Genomic DNA, 18,415 nt, shown 5'->3' with positions numbered 1-18,415 from the left:
GTGGCCTCCTCTTTTGTGTCTTGACGTAGGGTCCAAGTCTCCTGGGTCTTGTTCGTTGAGAAAATCACGTTCCGTTTGGACTCTGTTTGATATTCCTTTTCTTTGAAACCCTAAAATAGGCAAAAAAACAGCAATTCTGGGTTGGGCCTCCGGTTAATAGGTTAGTCCCAAAAATAATATAAAAGTGGAAAATAAAGCCCAATAATGTCCAAAACAGTAGATAATATAGCATGGAGCAATCAAAAATTATAGATACGTGCATCCCCAAGCTTAATTCCTGCTCGTCGTCGAGTAGGTAAATGATAAAAAAACAGAATTTTTGATGCGGAGTGCTACTTGGCATAATTTTAATGTAATTCTTCTTAATTGTGGTATGAATATTCAGATCTGAAAGATTCAAGACAAAAGTTTAATATTGACATAAAAATAATAATACTTTGAGCATACTAACAAAGCAATTATGTCTTCTCAAAATAGCATGGCCAAAGAAAGTTATCCCTAAAAATCATATAGTCTGGCTATGCTCCATCTTCACCACACAAAATATTTATATCATGCACAACCCCGATGACAAGTCAAGCAATTGTTTCATACTTTTGACATTCTCAAAACTTTTTCAATCTTCACGCAATACATGAGCGTGAGCCATGGACATAGCACTATAGGTGGAATAGAATGGTGGTTGTGGAAAAGACAAAAAGGGAGAAGATAGTCTCACATCAACTAGGCGTATCAACGGGCTATGGAGGTGCCCATCAATAGATATCAATGTGAGTGAGTAGGGATTGCCATGCAACGGATGCACTAGAGCTATAAGTATATAAAAGCTCAAAAAGAAACTAAGTGGGTGTGCATCCAACTTGTTTGCTCATGAAGACCTAGGGCACTTTGAGGAAGCCCATCATTGGAATATAGAAGCCAAGCTCTATAATGAAAAATTCCCACTAGTATATGAAAGTGATAACATAGGAGACTCTCTATCATGAATATCATGGTGCTACTTTGAAGCACAAGTGTAGTAAAAGGATAGTAACATTGTCCCTTCTCTATTTTTCTCTCATTTTTTTATTTGGGCCTTTTCTCTTTTTTGTGGCCTCTTTTCTTTCTTTTTTTCGTCCGGAGTCTCATACCGACTTGTGGGAGAATCATAGTCTCCATCATCCTTTCCTCACTGGGACAATGCTCTAATAATGATGATCATCACACTTTTATTTTTCTTACAACTCAACAATTACAACTCCATACTTAGAATAAAATATGACTCTATATGAATGCCTCCGGCGGTATACCGGGATATGCAATGAATCAAGATTGACACGTATGAAAGAATTATGAATGGTGGCTTTGCCACAAATAGGATGTCAACGACATGATCATGCTAAGCAATATGACAATGATGGAGTGTGTCATAATAAACGGAACGATGGAAAGTTGCATGGCAATATATCTCGGAATGGCTGTGGAAATGCCATAATAGGTAGGTATGGTGGCTATTTAAGGAAGGTATATGGTGGGTGTATGATATCGGTGAAAGGTGTGCGGTATTAGAGAGGCTACCAAAGGTGGAAGGGTGAGAAAAGTGTGTATAATCCATGGACTCAACATTAGTCATAAAGAACTCATATACTTATTGCAAAAATGTACAAGTTATGAAAGCAAAGTATTACGCGCATGCTCCTAGGGGGATATATTGGTAGGAAAAGACCATCGCTCGTCCCCGACCGCCACTCATAAGGAAGACAATCAAAAAATAAATCATGCTCCGACTTCATCACATAATGGTTCACGTGCATGCTATGGGAATCACAAACTTTAACACAAGTATTTCTTAAATTCACAACTACTCAACTAGCACAACTTTAATATCACCATCTTTATATCTCAAAACAATTATCAAGCATCAAACTTCTCATAGTATTCAACACACTCATAAGAAAGTTTTATTATTAATCTTGTATACCAAGCATATTAAGACTTTAAGCAAATTACCATGCTATTTAAGACTCTCAAAATAATCTAAGTGAATCATTAGAGATCAATAGTTTCTATAAAACAAATCCACCACCGTGCTCTAAAAGATATAAGTGAAGTACTAGAGCAAAACTATATAACTCAAAAGATATAAGCGAAGCACATAGAGTATTCTAACAAATTCCAAATCATGTATGGCTCTCTCAAAAGGTGTGTACAGAAGGGATGATTGTGGTAAACTAAAAAGTAAAGACTCAAATCATACAAGACGCTCCAAGCAAAACACATATCATGTGGAGAATAAAAATATAGCTCCAAGTAAAGTTACCGATAGAAGTAGACGAAAGAGGGGATGCCTTCTGGGGCATCCCTAAGATTTGGATTTTAGGTGTCCTTAGATTGTCTTGGGGGTGCCATGGGCATCCCCAAGCTTAGGCTCTTGCCACTCCTTGTTCCATAATCCATCAAATCTTTACCCAAAACTTGAAAACTTCACAACACAAAACTTAAAGTAGAAAAATCTCGTGAGCTCCGTTAGCGAAAGAAAACAAAAGACCACTTCAAGGTACTGTAATGAACTCATTATTTATTCGTATTGGTCTTATACCTACTGTACTCCAACTTCTATATGGTTTATAAACTATTTTACTAGCCATAGATTCATCAAAATAAGCAAACAACACACGAAAAACAGAATCTGTCAAAAACAGAACAGTCTGTAGTAATATGTAGCTAGCGCAAGATCTGGAACCTCAAAAATTCTAAAATAAATTTCTTGACGTGAATAATTTATGTATTAATCATCTGAAAAAAGTATTAACTAAATAGAACTTTCCAAATAAAAATGGCAGAAGTTCTCGTGAGCGCTAAAGTTTCTGTTTTTTACAGCAAGTGTAACAAGACTTTCCCCAAGTCTTCCCAACGTTTCTACTTAGCACAAACACTAATTAAACACAAAAAACACAACCAAAACAGAGGCTAGATAAATTATTTATTACTAAACAGGAGCAAAAAGTAAGGAATAAAAATAAAATTGGGTTGCCTCCCAACAAGCGCTATCGTTTAACGCCCCTAGCTAGGCATAACAAGCAAGGATAGATCTAGGTATTGCCATCTTTGGTAGGCAATCCATAAGTGGCTCTCATAATAGATTCATAAGGTAATTTAATTTTATTTCTAGGAAAGTGTTCCATGCCTTTCCTTAATGGAAATTGGAATCTAATATTTCCTTCCTTCATATCAATAATTGAACCAATCATTTTAAGGAAAGGTCTACAAAGAATAATAGGACATGAAGGATTGCAATCTATGTCAAGAACTATAAAATATATGGGCACATAATTCCTATTTGCAACAATAAGAACATCATTAATTCTTCCCATAGGTTTCTTAATAGTGGAATCCGCAAGGTGCAAGTTTAAAGAGCAATCATCAAAATCACGGAAACCTAACAAATCACACAAAGTCTTTGGAATCGTGGAAACACTAGCACCCAAATCACATAAAGCATAGCATTCATGATATTTAGTTTTAATTTTAATAGTTGGTTCCCACTCATCATAAAGCTTTCTAAGGATAGAAACTTCCAATTCAAGTTTTTCTTCATAAGATTGCATCAAGGCATCAACGATATGTTTAGTAAACGCTTTATTTTGACTATAAGCATGAGGAGAATTTAGCACGGATTGCAACAAGGAAATACAATCAATCAAAGAGCAATTTTCATAGTTAAATTCCTTGAAATCCATAATAGTGGGTTTAGCAACATCTAGGTTTTTAATTTCTTCAATCCCACTTTTATCAATTTTAGCATCAAGATCAACAAATTCCGAATTCTTGGAATGCCTTCTAGGTAAAGGTGGATCATATTCAGTCCCATCGTTATTAAGATTCATATTGCAAAATAAAGATTTAATACGGGACACATCAATAACTTTTAGATCTTCATCATTATTTTCATAGCAACTAGAAGAACACACTCTTATAAAGGCATCTTTCTTAGCACGCATCCTAGCGGTTCTTTATTTGCACTCATCAATGGAAATTCTCATGGCTTTGAGAGACTCATTGACATCATGCTTAGGTGGAATAGATCTAAGTTTCAAAGAATCAACATCAATAGAAATTGTATCAATGTTCCTAGCTAACTCATCAATCTTCAGCAATTTTTCTTCAATCAAAGCATTTTTTTGCAAAGTAATAAATTCTTTAATATTAGATTCAAAATCAGAGGGCATCTTATTATAATTTCCATAAGAATTGTTGTAGGAATTACCATAATTATTAGAGGGATTACTAGGATAAGGCCTAGGATTAAAATTTCCTCTATACGCGTTGTTACCAAAATTGTTCCTACCAACAAAATTCACATCCATAGATTCATTATTATTCTCAATCAAAGTAGACAAGGGGATATCATTAGGATCAGAAGAAACACTCTTATTAGAAAATAATTTCATAAGTTCATCCATCTTTTCACTCAAAACATTAATTTCTTCTATCGCATGCACCTTTTTATTAGTACTCCCTCCGTTTCTTTTTACTCTGCATATAAGGTTTGGTCAAAGTCAAACTACACAAAGTTTGACCAAATTTATATAAAAAAATATGAACATCTACAATACTAAAACTATATAGTATGAAAATATGTTTCATGGTGCATCTGATAATAATGATTTCATATTGTGAATGTTTATATTTTTTAATATAAAGTTAGTCAAACTCTAGAAAGCTTGACTTTGACCAAACCTTATATGCAGACTAAAAAGAAACGGAGGGAGTAGATCTTTCAGTATGCCATTGAGAATAATTAACCATAATATTATCTAGGAGTTTAGTAGCTTCTCCTAAAATGATTTCCATAAAAGTGCCTCCCGCGGCCGAATCTAAAAGATTTCTAGAAGCAAAATTCAATCCAGCATAAAATTTTTGTATAATCATCCACAAATTTAAACCATGAGTAGGGCAATTACGTATCATTAGTTTCATTCTCTCCCAAGCTTGTGCAACATGTTCATGATCAAGTTGCTTAAAATTCATAATATCGTTTCTAAGAGAGATGATCTTAGCGGGAGGAAAATACTTAGAGATAAAAGCATCTTTGCACTTATTCCATGAATCAATACTATTTTTAGGCAAAGACGAAAACCAAGCTTTAGCATGATATCTAAGTGAAAAAGGAAATAGCTTCAATTTAACAATATCATTATCCACATCTTTCTGCTTTTGCATATCACACAAATCAACGAAGCTATTTAGATGGGTAGCGGCATCTTCACTAGGAAGGCTGAAAAACAGATCTTTCATGACAAGATTCAGCAAAGCAGTATTAATTTCACAAGATTCAGCATCGGTAAGAGGAGCAATCGGAGTGCTAATAAAATCATTGTTGTTGGTATTGGTGAAGTCACACAATTTACTATTATCTTGAGCCATCGTGACAAGCAAGCAAACTAACACACAAGCAAACAAAAAACAAGCGGGCAAAAAGAGGCAAATAGAGAAAGAGATGCAACATAGAGAGAGAGAGAGGGCGAATAAAACGGCAAGGGTGAAGTGGGGTAGAGGAAAATGAGAGGCAAATGGCAAATAATGTAATGCGGGAGATAAGGGTATGTGATCGGTACTTGGTATGTTGACTTTTGCGTAGACCTCCCCGGCAACGGCGCCAGAAATCCTTCTTGCTACCTCTTGAGCATTGCGTTGGTTTTCCCCGAAGAGGAAGGGATGATGCAGCAAAGTAGCGATAGTATTTCCCTCAGTTTTTGAGAACCAAGGTATCGATCCAGTAGGAGGCTACGCGCGAGTCCCTCGTACCTGCACAAAACAAATAAATCCTCGCAACCAACGCGAATAGGGGTTGTCAATCCCTACAAGGCCACTTACGAGAGTGAGATCTCATAGATATGATAAGATAATAATTTTGGTATTTTTGTGATAAAGATGCAAAGTAAAATAAAGGCAAAGTAAAAAAGCAAAGGAAATAACTAAGTAGTAGGAGATTAATATGATAAAGATAGACCCGGGGGCCATAGGTTTCACTAGTGGCTTCTCTCGAGAGCATAAGTATTCTACGGTGGGTGAACAAATTACTGTTGAGCAATTGACAGAATTGAGCATAGTTATGAGAATATCTAGGTATGATCATGTATATAGGCATCACGTCCGAGACAAGTAGACCGAATCCTGCCTGCATCTACTACTATTACTCCACTCATCGACCGCTATCCAGCATGCATCTAGCGTATTAAGTTAAAAACAGAGTGACACCTTAAGCAAGATGACATGATGTAGAGGGATAAACTCATGCAATATGATGAAAACCCCATCTTGTTATCCTCGATGGCAACAATACAATAAGTGCCTTGCTGCCCCTACTGTCACTGGGAAAGGACACCGCAAGATTGAACCCAAAGCTAAGCACTTCTCCCATTGCAAGAAAGATCAATCTAGTAGGCCAAACCAAACTGATAATTTGAAGAGACTTGCAAAGATAACCAATCATACATAAAAGAATTCAGAAAGATTCAAATATTATTCATAGATAGACTTGATCATAAACCCACAATTCATCGGTCTCAACAAACACACCGCAAAAAGAAGATTGCATCGAATAGTTCTCCACAAGAGAGGGGGAGAACATTGTATTGAGATCCAAAAAGAGAGAAGAAGCCATCTAGCTAATAACTATGGACCCGTAGGTCTGAGGTAAACTACTCACACTTCATCGGAGGGGCTATGGTGTTGATGTAGAAGCCCTCCGTGATCGATGCCCCCTCCGGCGGAGCTCCGGAACAGGCCCCAAGATGGGATCTCGTGGATATAGAAAGTTGCGGTGGTGGAATTAGGTTTTTGGCTCCGTATCTGATTGTTTGGGGGCACGTAGGTATATATAGGAGGAAGGAGTACGTCGGTGGAGCAACATGGGGCCCACGAGGGTGGAGGGCGCGCCTGGGGGGGTAGGCACGCCCCTACCTCGTGGCCTCCTCTTTTGTGTCTTGACGTAGGTCCAAGTCTCCCGGGTCTTGTTCATTGAGAAAATCACGTTTCTGAAGGTTTCATTCCGTTTGGACTCCGTTTGATATTCCTCTTCTTCGAAACCCTAAAATAGGCAAAAAAAACAGCAATTCTGGGCTGGGCCTCCGGTTAATAGGTTAGTCCCAAAAATAATATAAAAGTGGAAAATAAAGCCCAATAATGTCCAAAACAGTAGATAATATAGCATGGAGCAATCAAAAATTATAGATACGTTGGAGACGTATCACCAGGCCAGATCTTTGTTTTCGGGGCATCATGCTCTTCACTGACTCAACCGGCCATCTAGGCTAGGTTGAGAACCTTGCTCTCGGCTAGGTTATGAGATTTGACAACTTGGAGTATACCACGAATTCTCGTGGGGATCTGGCCTTCTCGAGTTGGGTGTCAGACTAGATCGAGGGACAACAAGACATGCCCATCCCAAAGCTGATTTAAGATAAGGATTGGGGCGAGTAAGAAAACCTTACATCAGACCTGGTCACAATCCCGGATCCGATGACGCAGCTCGGGTGCCCGACAACTGACCTGACCTCGCAGGAAGACCCTAGATCTATGTCAGATCGGATCTCAGTAAACCTTCCCCTAGCACTGATGTCATGTCAGGTCAGGCTTACGAGGACTACATCAAAACCCTTCTGAATGGGATGATATATGGGATTCGTAGGCTTGCAATATTGGATGGCCAACCCTTTGTTTATGATCAGATATGGGGAGTCATGTGGGAAGGTCGGATTTTTTGTCCCGCCAAAGCACCCACCTAGTTGCCAATATTGAAGACCTAACCAAGGTCCTACTGACGATGTTATACCATGCGACCAACTTAACCTCCAAGTTGATGCGGCGGCAACCCTAGATTGGATTTCTCTTTCTATAAACCCTAGCCTCATTGAGTATATAAGTGGCTGCTAGGGGGCTCTCGTTCCCATGTACTCCCGTAGAAACAACTCATAGTCGTCCAACCTTGCACATAACGATCATAGTCGTCCGGACCCACAAGTACCAACCTTAGTTGTCTGGCCTCGCAAGTACTATCCTGGTCCACAAATACCAATCTTCGTTGTTCAGGCCCACAAGTAACGATCTTAGTCTTTCAGGCCCACAAGTTACGACCTTGGTCTTTTAGGCCCACAAGTATCAATCATAGTCCTACGGGCCGAGAAACGTATTCACACTAAAAGAAACTCTAATTTCCTAAATATATTTCATGTGTTTATGTCAAAAATACCAGTTCCGTCAGTCTTTTCCAAAAGTTTCTACCCTTGCTAGCCTATGGCCCGCGGTCGGTAAAAAACAAAACAAAAAATCTTCCCCACGATCTTATCCCACCCATAGCAACCGCCCCTCCCCCAAATTTCCTGGTCCTCTCCCCCATGATGTGTCTGTTGTGATCAAACTAATTGGATATTGGATTCACTATTGGTTGTTTTTGTAGAGAAAGGAGGTCAACAAATATCTATTGCATGGGGAGTAAGCCTCATTGAACAGGTGGCAAATGAAGTGCTTGGAGCTGTGCGGGGCTAGAAACCAACTCACTTAAGGCTATCGGTCTTCGGCCGGATTCATCGGCTGTTTAGCAGGGCCATCTCCAGAAATTTGGGGCCTCCGGTAGAAACCAAAATCTGGCCCAAAATATTGAACAATCCACATAACAGAAGAATTAATATGCGTAAACCATATTGTCACTTTATTATATAATTTCCAGTCTGTTTTATTTGTACCTTATTTAGGCATATATCAAATACTATGCTAAAATGGTAATGTGATCGCAAAGCAATGAACGAACCTCATGTTCTACCAAAAAGGACCATCCGTCTAGTATTTCTTGGAATATAATCTTCAATCATATAATCGTACTATATCATCTCCAAGACATCAATTTCTGCATCATGAGCCTCAACCTCCTATTGTATTATCATCACCACCATCATCAACATTAGCATCTGCAGTGTGATTTCCATAATCAAGTTGGGAGTCTCACTAAATATCTATCACGGGCACTCGTTTGAGTTCGAGCCTCAACTGTCACCCTTTGTTTTGCACAACCAGAATCATGTTTCCTAATTCTAGTGGACATGATGATGATTCAGGTTCAAAACCTTACAAATTATAAGTGATCATTGACCAAAAATAATCTAATTAGATTTCATATAGTAATGATCGCTAGATGACTCTAGATCATTCAAATACAAAGAAAATAAATTCATAAAAAAACCTTGCTCTTGGATATTAAAACACGGTCTGTGGTCTAGCGTGGATGTGTTTAGCTAGACTGGGCTCCTTGTTTGGATGTTGATTCAAGTTGGATTTTATTTTATTTCCCTTAGTGGAAAGGTCTGGGTTCTTACTAGTTACAGCCACAAGTTGGTGGGCTATCTAATTTGAGCATAGCTCTTCCTATACTCAACTCATTTTTCTTGACGAAAAAGTTTGTCTATATAGTAGACACCATGCGATCAAACACACTACTGAAATATATGTGACAAACAATTACATGTTATAAGATTCAGAAAAATATTTCTAGCATGGACTCAAAGCGTCATACTTCCCCGCAAAAAAGAGGTCGACGTGGCAACAAGGCAGCCTCACGGGAAAAGAGCCATCCAACTGAACCGGTAATTAGGTTAAGTCTGTCGTTTTCGCTCACACCAGGTTCAAGTTGCATCACCAATAAGATGCCCTTTGGGTGTTTTTGTGCAGAAAACAAAAGAGGACCTTGCCCGAAACATAATACAAACACATCGTTGATATTGAATAAAATAATTTAACAAAGCCATCACACACTGTAATTTACAAATCAATTGAATCATCACGTAAGAGCAGATTGAAAACAGGCAGGCATATGTGGTGTCATAATATATCTCTGGGATAACTCAGCTGCATTGGTATTTATATATACACTTGCAATTTGCACTATAGTCTCGGACAGACGACAATTGTTCACAAAATTAAAGGCAATCTCAGACTCTACTAGCTAACAAAAAGTACTACTAATTAACAATCAGACCTGTTGGTATCATCCGGTATTAACTACTCAAAATCTTTAGGGCTAAAAACAACGCCAAGCTTATTTCTCAATGGTGACCGAGAGGTCGCCACTGGTAACGGCGTTTTTGGTGAGGACGGTGGGCAGTTCGACGATTTTGCCCTTCTTGGGGGTCGATCTGTAGTAGTACCCGTATAGGATCAGCTGGATGAGGCCAAAGATTGTACCGAGGGCATTGGGGATCTGCACAGAATTTAAAGAGGACATAACAGTTAGATCGAACCACGCTGAGGAATTCTTGATTGTAAGTCTGGATGGGTTTGTGACTTTTTTTTATCCAATGTCTATGTACATACCGTGATGTAGATGTCAAACTTGATGAGCGCATAGCCCATCCAGCAGAGACCGTTGAGGAAGTTTACCAGCGACAGGAAGAACGGCATGTACTCCACACTCTTGGTCCTGATCACTTTACCCTGCAAATAAGCAGTACAATATTACTACTTTCATCTTAATTTTTTGAGTAATAATGTATTTAGTACACTCAGCGTCAGTCATTAACAATTAGCCTGAGCTAGTAATTCACCCTGTAAAGGAAGTTTACCTTTGAGATAGAAATAAACCGTAGGTTTTTTTGATTAAAAATATATGATGTAGCATATTGTAGAAGAACTTGGGTGCGTGAGAGGTGAACAAGTCAATTCAAACTTCTTTTGAACAGGGTTTTGGCACGAACGTTAAAACATGAAAGGTGGGTGCATCTTTTAGACGGACACAGATTTTCAAGCAGAATCAACAACAAACAAGGTGTGCTACTTATCAAATTGAGATCTGCCAAAAGCATCTACTAGAATTTTAAAAATAAATTGTAGGAAGGTATTTTTCTAGACAACACATCATTACCACACCATACGTGCACAACGCAGATTAATTAGCCACCTGAACTAACAAGTTAAAGCGGTTATCAAAGATCGCGGGTCGACAATCCATAAGTTGGGGTGGTGTACGTACCATGATGGTGAGCGGGGAGGCGTACATGATGGAGCCGAAGATGACGCAGAGGATGCCTACGATCATGGAGCGCTTCTCATGGGTGTGGGCGCCGACGAGCACACCGGCAACCACGGCAGCCATGAACGCCGCCTCGATGGCGAGCACGCCGAGCATCTTCCACTGCACGCACAGCACAGGCACATGGCATGGGTTAGGGGCATGCAGGAGGATCTTCTGTACAGAAACTAACGCCGAAAAGAGACAGTAGGCCGGATGAGGGGGCATTAGGAGGGTTGCAAGTACGTACCCTTGTGTTCTTGGCCGCATAGATGATGAACATGATGATGTAGGCGCCCTCGATGACGAGGCCGATGCCGTTGATGGTGAGGACGAGGGTGCTGTTGGGGTGGACGATAGGGAGCCCGTAGAAGAACCAGAGCAGGCAGTTCATGAGCGTCGCCAGGTAGGGGTCCGGCTTGAACTCCTCCACGTCCTTGGCCTTGTAGATACGCCAGAACGTCGGCCTGCGTACGCACAAGCAGAAAACGAGCGTCAGGTTCATGCCCTAGCAACCACCTTCCATCCATGAATACATTGCCGAGAGGAGGAGGAGGAGAGGGCTTACACAGGGGAGAGGAAGAGGCCGAAGGAGATGACATTGCCAATGATGCCCACGATGTTGCGGGCCACGTCGGCGGAAACCATGATGCTCAGCAAGATCGATCGATCGCCCGCCGGGAACACAACTCGATTGCTCGGGGGAACAAACGACTTGAGGAAGGTTGGTTGTGATTTGTTTGGGGCGTGGGTGGCCGAGCTTATATAGTAGGGCGTACGCCTTGGCCTTCCCCAAGTTATATCCGATAAGGATATTGTTATGGGTAGCTAAACCTTCTCGGTTAGGTGCAGACCTTATCGAACTCCATCTCTGGCCGTGCTCCCATACAACGGCCAGCCGTCTCAATTTCTTCCTCGTCACCTAGCCAAAGGATCGCCCAGCTAGCTCCTCTTCCACGTAACAACTCCTACTCGATCCAATTATCCCCCGACAGTCCTACGCAAATAAACCTCTCATGCAAGATCGAGGCAAGCCGGGGAGGGACAGCAAGACGGCACTGTGGTGAGACAGATCAATTAGAGGCAAGATAAGCATGGCAGCGGCACGGGGGCATAAAGTGCAGCGTATGTACAGATGGGTTGAGCACTCACTGCGCTTCTCCATGATCATGATCATGCCTACAGTACTGTCTTCATCCAACGGTGCTTGCAAGGTAAGAAGAAATCTGTGTGCATCACCTACCTTCAAGTGGAGAGGATTGATTTTTTCTGCAATTGGTCAAATTGGATGTAAAAAATCAACTTTGCATGCTTACATGAAGCTAGATTCCTGGAAAATAAGTGTTTCCGCACAGTATATCAAAATGAAACTGCTAATTATTAAGTCCCATATGTTTTTTGTGTCCTGATCTTACCTTCAGCATCTGATTAACAAAATACGTGTCTGATGTCGAAAATTCGATCTGAATCTTGACAAGAAACAAACACAAAATGATTAGGAGGGACTATATATGCATTACGAGTGCATTGGGACAAGGGGGGCGAATCCTAGCCGTGCCACCAGGCTCACCTCCCCCTCCCTTCCTCGCCGCCGCCTGAGGCAGCCGCCGGGCAAGCCCGGGGCGCCAAGGATGGTGGCGGCGGGGCCTCGGCTGCCCTGCCTTTGCGTGGGGAGTCCCGGATCTGGAGCGGCGGCTCCTTTGGCGAGGAACGGCAGGCTCCGGCGAGCAGCCGTGCGGGCGGTGGATCTGGCGTCCTGGCGGCGCGGGCGGCGAGATCCCGGTGGTCGTTGACGGCTGGCGGCGGCTTCTGCGGTGGCCGGTGCGCGCGATCTGGCGCCTCCCCTCCTCCCCTATTCGACGTGCGGGCCAGCCTGGTCGGGTCACGCTTCCCTTGGTCGCCAGTTCTGTACAGGAGGCGCTGTTGGTGGCGGGGATCTAGTTCGCTCGGGGCGCGCGGCGGCGGCCCTCGGCAAACGGTGGCGGGCGCTGGGCCTCCCACGACCTCTCCTCTTCGCCGCCGCCGGGGCGCACCGCCGGGCAAAGCCCGGTCGGCGGCGGCGGCGGCGGGATCTCTTCTCCCACGACTCGCTGGATCTGACGCGGGCGGATCGCGGCGGTTGTTGGCGGCGCGCTGGAGGCGGGGCGCGCCGACGCGGGCTTGGGGGCGACGGCAGGGCTCACGCTCGCGGTTTCCCCTGGTGTGCGTGGGAGTCCGCTCGGGGCGTGCGGCGGCGGCCCTCGGCAAGTGATGGCGGGCGATGGGCTCTCGGCAGCGCTCTGGCATGTGTAGGCGGCGGTGGTCCCTGTGCGTGGTCGGCGGCTCCGTCTCTGACCCGGACGGCGTGGGGGATGGCGGCGGCCCGGCGTGGCCGGCTTTCTGGACGTGGTGGTGCCGGCAGCTTGCTGATCTGCCGGTGCTCCAGGGTTCTGCCTGGTGGTGCTGGTGGTGACGGCGGCCCGTGCACAAGAGTTGGATCCCTTCGAACTGATCTGGGTGAAAACTTGCCTTCGTCGTCTGCTAAGGCCGGCGGTGGCGGCGCTATCTGCGTCGTTCCCTTCTTGAAGGCATCGCCGTGGAGAAGTTCAAGGCCTCCGGGGGAAACCCTAGATCGGATGATCGGATGACGGTGGCGCTCTGGTGTCGTTCCTCCCTTGGGGGTGTCATTCTTGGAGGTACACACGTGATCGAGGGACCAGAGGACGGATTCTTTGGTGGAGCGATGATGCATCCTACACACTGATGGCGACGGATCTTGACGACGTGGCGCAGTGCAGATTCGGAGTTCGCTGTGGGAGGATGGACTCGCGCAGGAGGACAACGCTGTCGGGCGTCGTGGTGGCGTTGATGGCAGAGAGACCTGTGGTGGCGTCGATGGCAGAGAGACCTGTCACGGTACATGTAACAGTACATCTCTGAAGATGGATTGGTGGCAGGTGGCTGCGGCGGGCTCATACCCGGCAGGCGTCCTGGTTGAGGAGTGCGCCAGACTGGTAGGTGCCCCATACCCGACAGGCGTCCTGGTTGGGACCTCGGGTCTTAGATGTTTAGGTTTGGCTGCGATGTCTGTTTGGTATTACGCCCAGACTATCTGCACCCCTTCATCAATTGGATAGGTGTAGCGACAGTTGTTGCTTAGACGGTGGCTTTAGTCTTGCTGTCGTATGTCTTTGTAAGGTCTTGTGAGAATAATTAATAAAGTGGTTGTATGCATCGCCCAGATGCAGAGGCCGGGGGTCATCTTTCTTTTCTAAAAAAAAATCATGTTGACAAGAAAGTTGTTGCTCATCCTATTTTTATAACCAGAAAAATGCAATTCTTCGAGAAAGTAAATGTAGGATTTTTTTTTTAGTGCATCTATACAGCAAACATGTGTGTAACAACAGTTTGATTTGGATGTTAGAAACAATGAAAGTTGTAAAAACAAAGCAGCATTGGTTAGGGTTCTTAATTAAGGGCCGCCCTAGCCTTTTCCTACATAAAAGTATGATCTGAACTAAGAAATCTGTTTAGTTTGTGGGTTGGAAGTACCACATATAAGCTTGGTCCATGTGAATTGGCACACTGTTTGGAACAAAATGAAACTTAGCACTACAGTTTTATAAATTGTAGACAAACTGTAGTAATTCCCAGCTAATTTTATAAATTCATCCCAGTGAACTTTTGTGTAAATTGGTCTTTTTATTCTCAAATCTTGGAATATAAATGACGAACCTCAGTTTTTTATGCATCGTAGTTTTGTATGATGGCCATGGCTACATAACAGCGATAGTATATACATCAATTTGTGTTGATGTATGAATGTAAAATGTCAAAAATTGTCTAATGTCAAAAATTGTCTCTGCTTATTATACTTATCTTCACATAGATATATGGAGTTGGTGGTTTGTTATTTAGCTCTTCTGCAGCCCAGCTGCAATTCCTAAAGGTTGATGCAGACACTCAAAAGTGCCTCCTAGAGCAGTAGAGATGTTGTCTCTGCAACGTTAACACATGAATCGGTGTATTTGAATGTGTACACTTGCAACCTTCAAATTTAGAACTAGCAAATTTTTGCTGCTACTGTTACTTACAAAGAATAATGTCTCATGTGTACATTTGCAAAGTGCTTTGAATTCTGTATAGCGAATGTACCGATTCCACTTGATCCACCATGGATCTGCATACATTGGAGATACCCAATCATCAGGAATAATAAATACAGCCAGGAGTCCAGGACGTTTTGCATATGAGTAACTGTGGTAACGTAGTTTGCACTCCATTTGAGTAAGCACAATTCCTCTTTACTTGGCTATTTCTCAGTTAGTCGAGGCATGTTGTTCTAACAAAAGATATCTGACATTCCAGCTCAGGTGCTCAGTGTAAGAGATTTACAGCCAGTCAGTCCCACTCTAAGGAAGAAGCAAGAGGGGTGAATTGCTAGCCGTTTGCAATCATCACATGCAGAACAAATTAGCAACAGAGATTTTCTTACAAGGAAGGATTCACCGAGGGAGAGGTGAGTGGCATGAAAATTGTGGCAGGCCACCTCGGGCAAGCTGGCGGCTGTCAGTCAGCGACACCCCCTCCATCACCGGGAGCAGCTGCCCTGCCGGAACCACCACCTTCTCTGCATACCCCCCGCCGGTAAGCAGGCAGCGCGCACACCTGCAACGCAACAACATATGCAAAAAAAAAAAGTGAGGTTCAGAGCAGCAGCAGCCATCACCAAATTCACCATGGGGGTAGGCTGGGCACCTGGTACCGACGGCCCAGCGCGGCCCCGAGAGCGACTATGGTGCCGGAGCACTCGAGCCCCGGGTAAGGCGAGGCGCCGGCCGGCGGCGGGTACCGGCCCTGCCACTGGACCGTGTCGCCGCGATTGACGCCGACGGCGGCCACCCCGACAACGACAAGCACCTCGCCGTCCCCCGGCGTCGGGAGGTCCTCGACCTCATGCACCTGCAGCGCCTCCGGCCCGCCGGGGCTCGCGGTCACCACCACCAGCATCGTCGCGTCCGTCCCCTGCGCTCAGCTCACTTGCTGTCGGCTTCTTGCTCTCGGTAGCTCCGCGTGTACTGCTCCCCTATACGGCTCTGCAGTCATCTCTACTCAATTTTTTTTAAGGGGGACGTCTCTACTCAGATATACGGCCGGGCTTCTCCGACTAGATCCAGCCCAAGAAAGTATTTTTTTAGATAACCCGGCCCAAGAAAGTTGGACGGCAAAATGTGGTTACGATAAAACGTGGGTTCGTGGACATATCTATACCAAAAAATATAATCCCTCCATCCGAAAATACTTGTCAGGAAAATAGATAAAAATGGATGTATCTAGAACTAAAATACATATAGATTCATTCATTTATCTGACAAGTATTTCCAGACGGTAATCGAGGCAAAATTAATGATATTTTCTCGTACTAACAACATGTTTAATACTTGCATGCATACAGTCATAATGACAATCAGCTACTTCTCCCACTCAGTTTTCTTGCATCTATTTGGTGTATTAAGGGCATCTCCAGCCGCACCCCCAGGAAGGCCTTCCCAGGCGTTTTTTTGCGCCGGCGCCGAAAAATAGGCCCAGTCGCGCCCCCAGGAGCCCGATTTTCGCCGGCCTGGGCCGAAAATAGCGCCGGCGGACCCAGGCCGAACCCGGCGCGCTGGGGGATGCCCGGGGGCGCCGGGCGAACTGTTTTGGCGCGAAAAAGCCGTGGGCCCGCCGCGCCAGCGACAGGGCTCTCTTCTCGGCCATTCGTCGTCCTCATCGCCTCGTTTCCCGCGGCGAATCAATGCCAAAGCTGCCGCGCTGCCGCGCCGGTCAGCCTGCGCCATTGATGCCTCACAGGCGGCGCAGTGAAGGCCGGATGACGCGCGTCCCTCGCCCTCCCTCTCCCGCCACGCGTACACACAGCGAGCACGCGTACGGGCGGCGCCTCGGTCTATATAAGACGCGCCCCAGTGAGCTCGGTGATCTCACACTCTCTCGCCATCGTCGTTCCCCCTCTCCTCTCTCTCGCCGTCTCCAGTTCATCACCCATGGCCGAGCGCTTCCCAGGCGACGGCGCGGCGGCGAACGGCTTCGGCCGCCGCCATCTTCACGAGGACGAGGCTCGCCTCCTTTACGAGGCCGAGTACCCGGTACCGCCGGACATGCGGGTGCTCGGGGCGTGGAGGATCAGCGCCAGGATTTGAACAAGATGGTTGAACTGTGTGTGTTTGATGTACAAGATGTTGTCAGGAACATCTGCACAAGGATTGTATTAACAGATATGAAGATACCACTTCCAGATTCTTATTGAAGAGATTACTATTCGGCTTTCCAAAAGTTATGTAGCCAGATTTGGTCCTGCTGAAAGGGAATCATTCAGAAAGGAATTCAGTGGCAAGAGGCCTGTTAATTATCCTAAATTAGTTTCACAAATAATTATGCCATCTACCAATTGGATGATTGATAAAGCAGATGGTAGCATCATATGGCGTTGTCTGGCAAGCCATGAGACACCATCTCTATTTTTATTATAATTTTAGTTAGTACTTTCCTACACTTCATGTAGTGATAGCCATTTATTATTTGATGCATCTAAACTTATTAAGAAGAATCTAGTAGGGAATGCCTATTGTTTTATGATGGCACCATAAAACACAAGAGCCTTGTACATCTGTTGTGTATCTTGTTTACGCATTTCCTATTTTGTTGCTACATCTTTGGCGGTGAGTTGTTGACGATTTTTTTGTTGTAGGGACAAAAGAAATTTGAAGGTGTGGATTTTTTCTAATCTTGTTGTGCTTCCAGCTTTGCACTAATCAACATACTGTCTTAAAATGTGTAGAATGTCCAATGTACACACTGGATTTTCTCAATTGACTTATTCATGATTTCACATTACTAGGCTTCTTGATTTCAGTACGCAAGATTGTACTGACCAAGAGAATCTACTTTGAATTGATTTACTTGCTATAATCGTGCACATGGTAAGATGAGATTTCTGTCACTCTTTGGGTTGTAGGCATTATGTGCAAGTTGGGTGTTCAGTGTACAGCTTGATGTTCCATATGGCTTCACACTGCCTCGAGTTACATAATTTAAAATTATTTTGGGTTCATTAGGAAGGATTGCTGACGAGGCCATTGTTTTAGAGTTGGAAATCATGTGGCACTAGATATGATTGAGGGACTAATTAGCGTAGTGTTGTTATGGACATTATATTATACAGGATTTTGGATATTAGAGTTAAAAGACTACACATTCTTCCAAAATTGCAAAAGGTGAAGCGAGTTTAGAGTGAAAAAAGAGCAGGAGCAACGGTTGGGCTATAGAATTCATGATTGAAAAAAATCTGGTTGATATGTAGTTTAGTCATGCCTATATGAATGTTTGTATTATTACTTC

General features: G+C 43.8%; 1 protein-coding gene and 1 pseudogene across 1 annotated transcript; both read right to left on the bottom strand.

The window, feature by feature from the left end:
- Positions 1-9,846: 9,846 nt before the first annotated feature.
- Positions 9,847-15,919, bottom strand: LOC119334473 (bidirectional sugar transporter SWEET6b-like). Its single transcript, XM_037607032.1, has 8 exons — positions 15,779-15,919; positions 15,516-15,688; positions 12,194-12,310; positions 11,610-12,099; positions 11,292-11,508; positions 11,003-11,164; positions 10,348-10,467; positions 9,847-10,234 (listed from the first exon to the last, which is right to left on the bottom strand). Exons 4-8 carry the CDS (start codon positions 11,687-11,689, stop codon positions 10,073-10,075), a joined length of 741 nt encoding a protein of 246 aa, XP_037462929.1. The 5' UTR covers positions 11,690-12,099; positions 12,194-12,310; positions 15,516-15,688; positions 15,779-15,919; the 3' UTR covers positions 9,847-10,072.
- On the bottom strand, positions 15,590-16,103 carry LOC119333247 (annotated as a pseudogene).
- Between the last annotated feature and the right edge of the window lie 2,312 nt (positions 16,104-18,415).

Source organism: Triticum dicoccoides, chromosome 7A, assembly GCF_002162155.2.
Source record: "Triticum dicoccoides isolate Atlit2015 ecotype Zavitan chromosome 7A, WEW_v2.0, whole genome shotgun sequence".
Taxonomy (NCBI): domain Eukaryota; kingdom Viridiplantae; phylum Streptophyta; class Magnoliopsida; order Poales; family Poaceae; genus Triticum; species Triticum dicoccoides.
The sequence above is the reverse complement of the archived record's forward strand: the minus strand, read 5'-3'. Positions and strand labels throughout refer to the sequence as shown.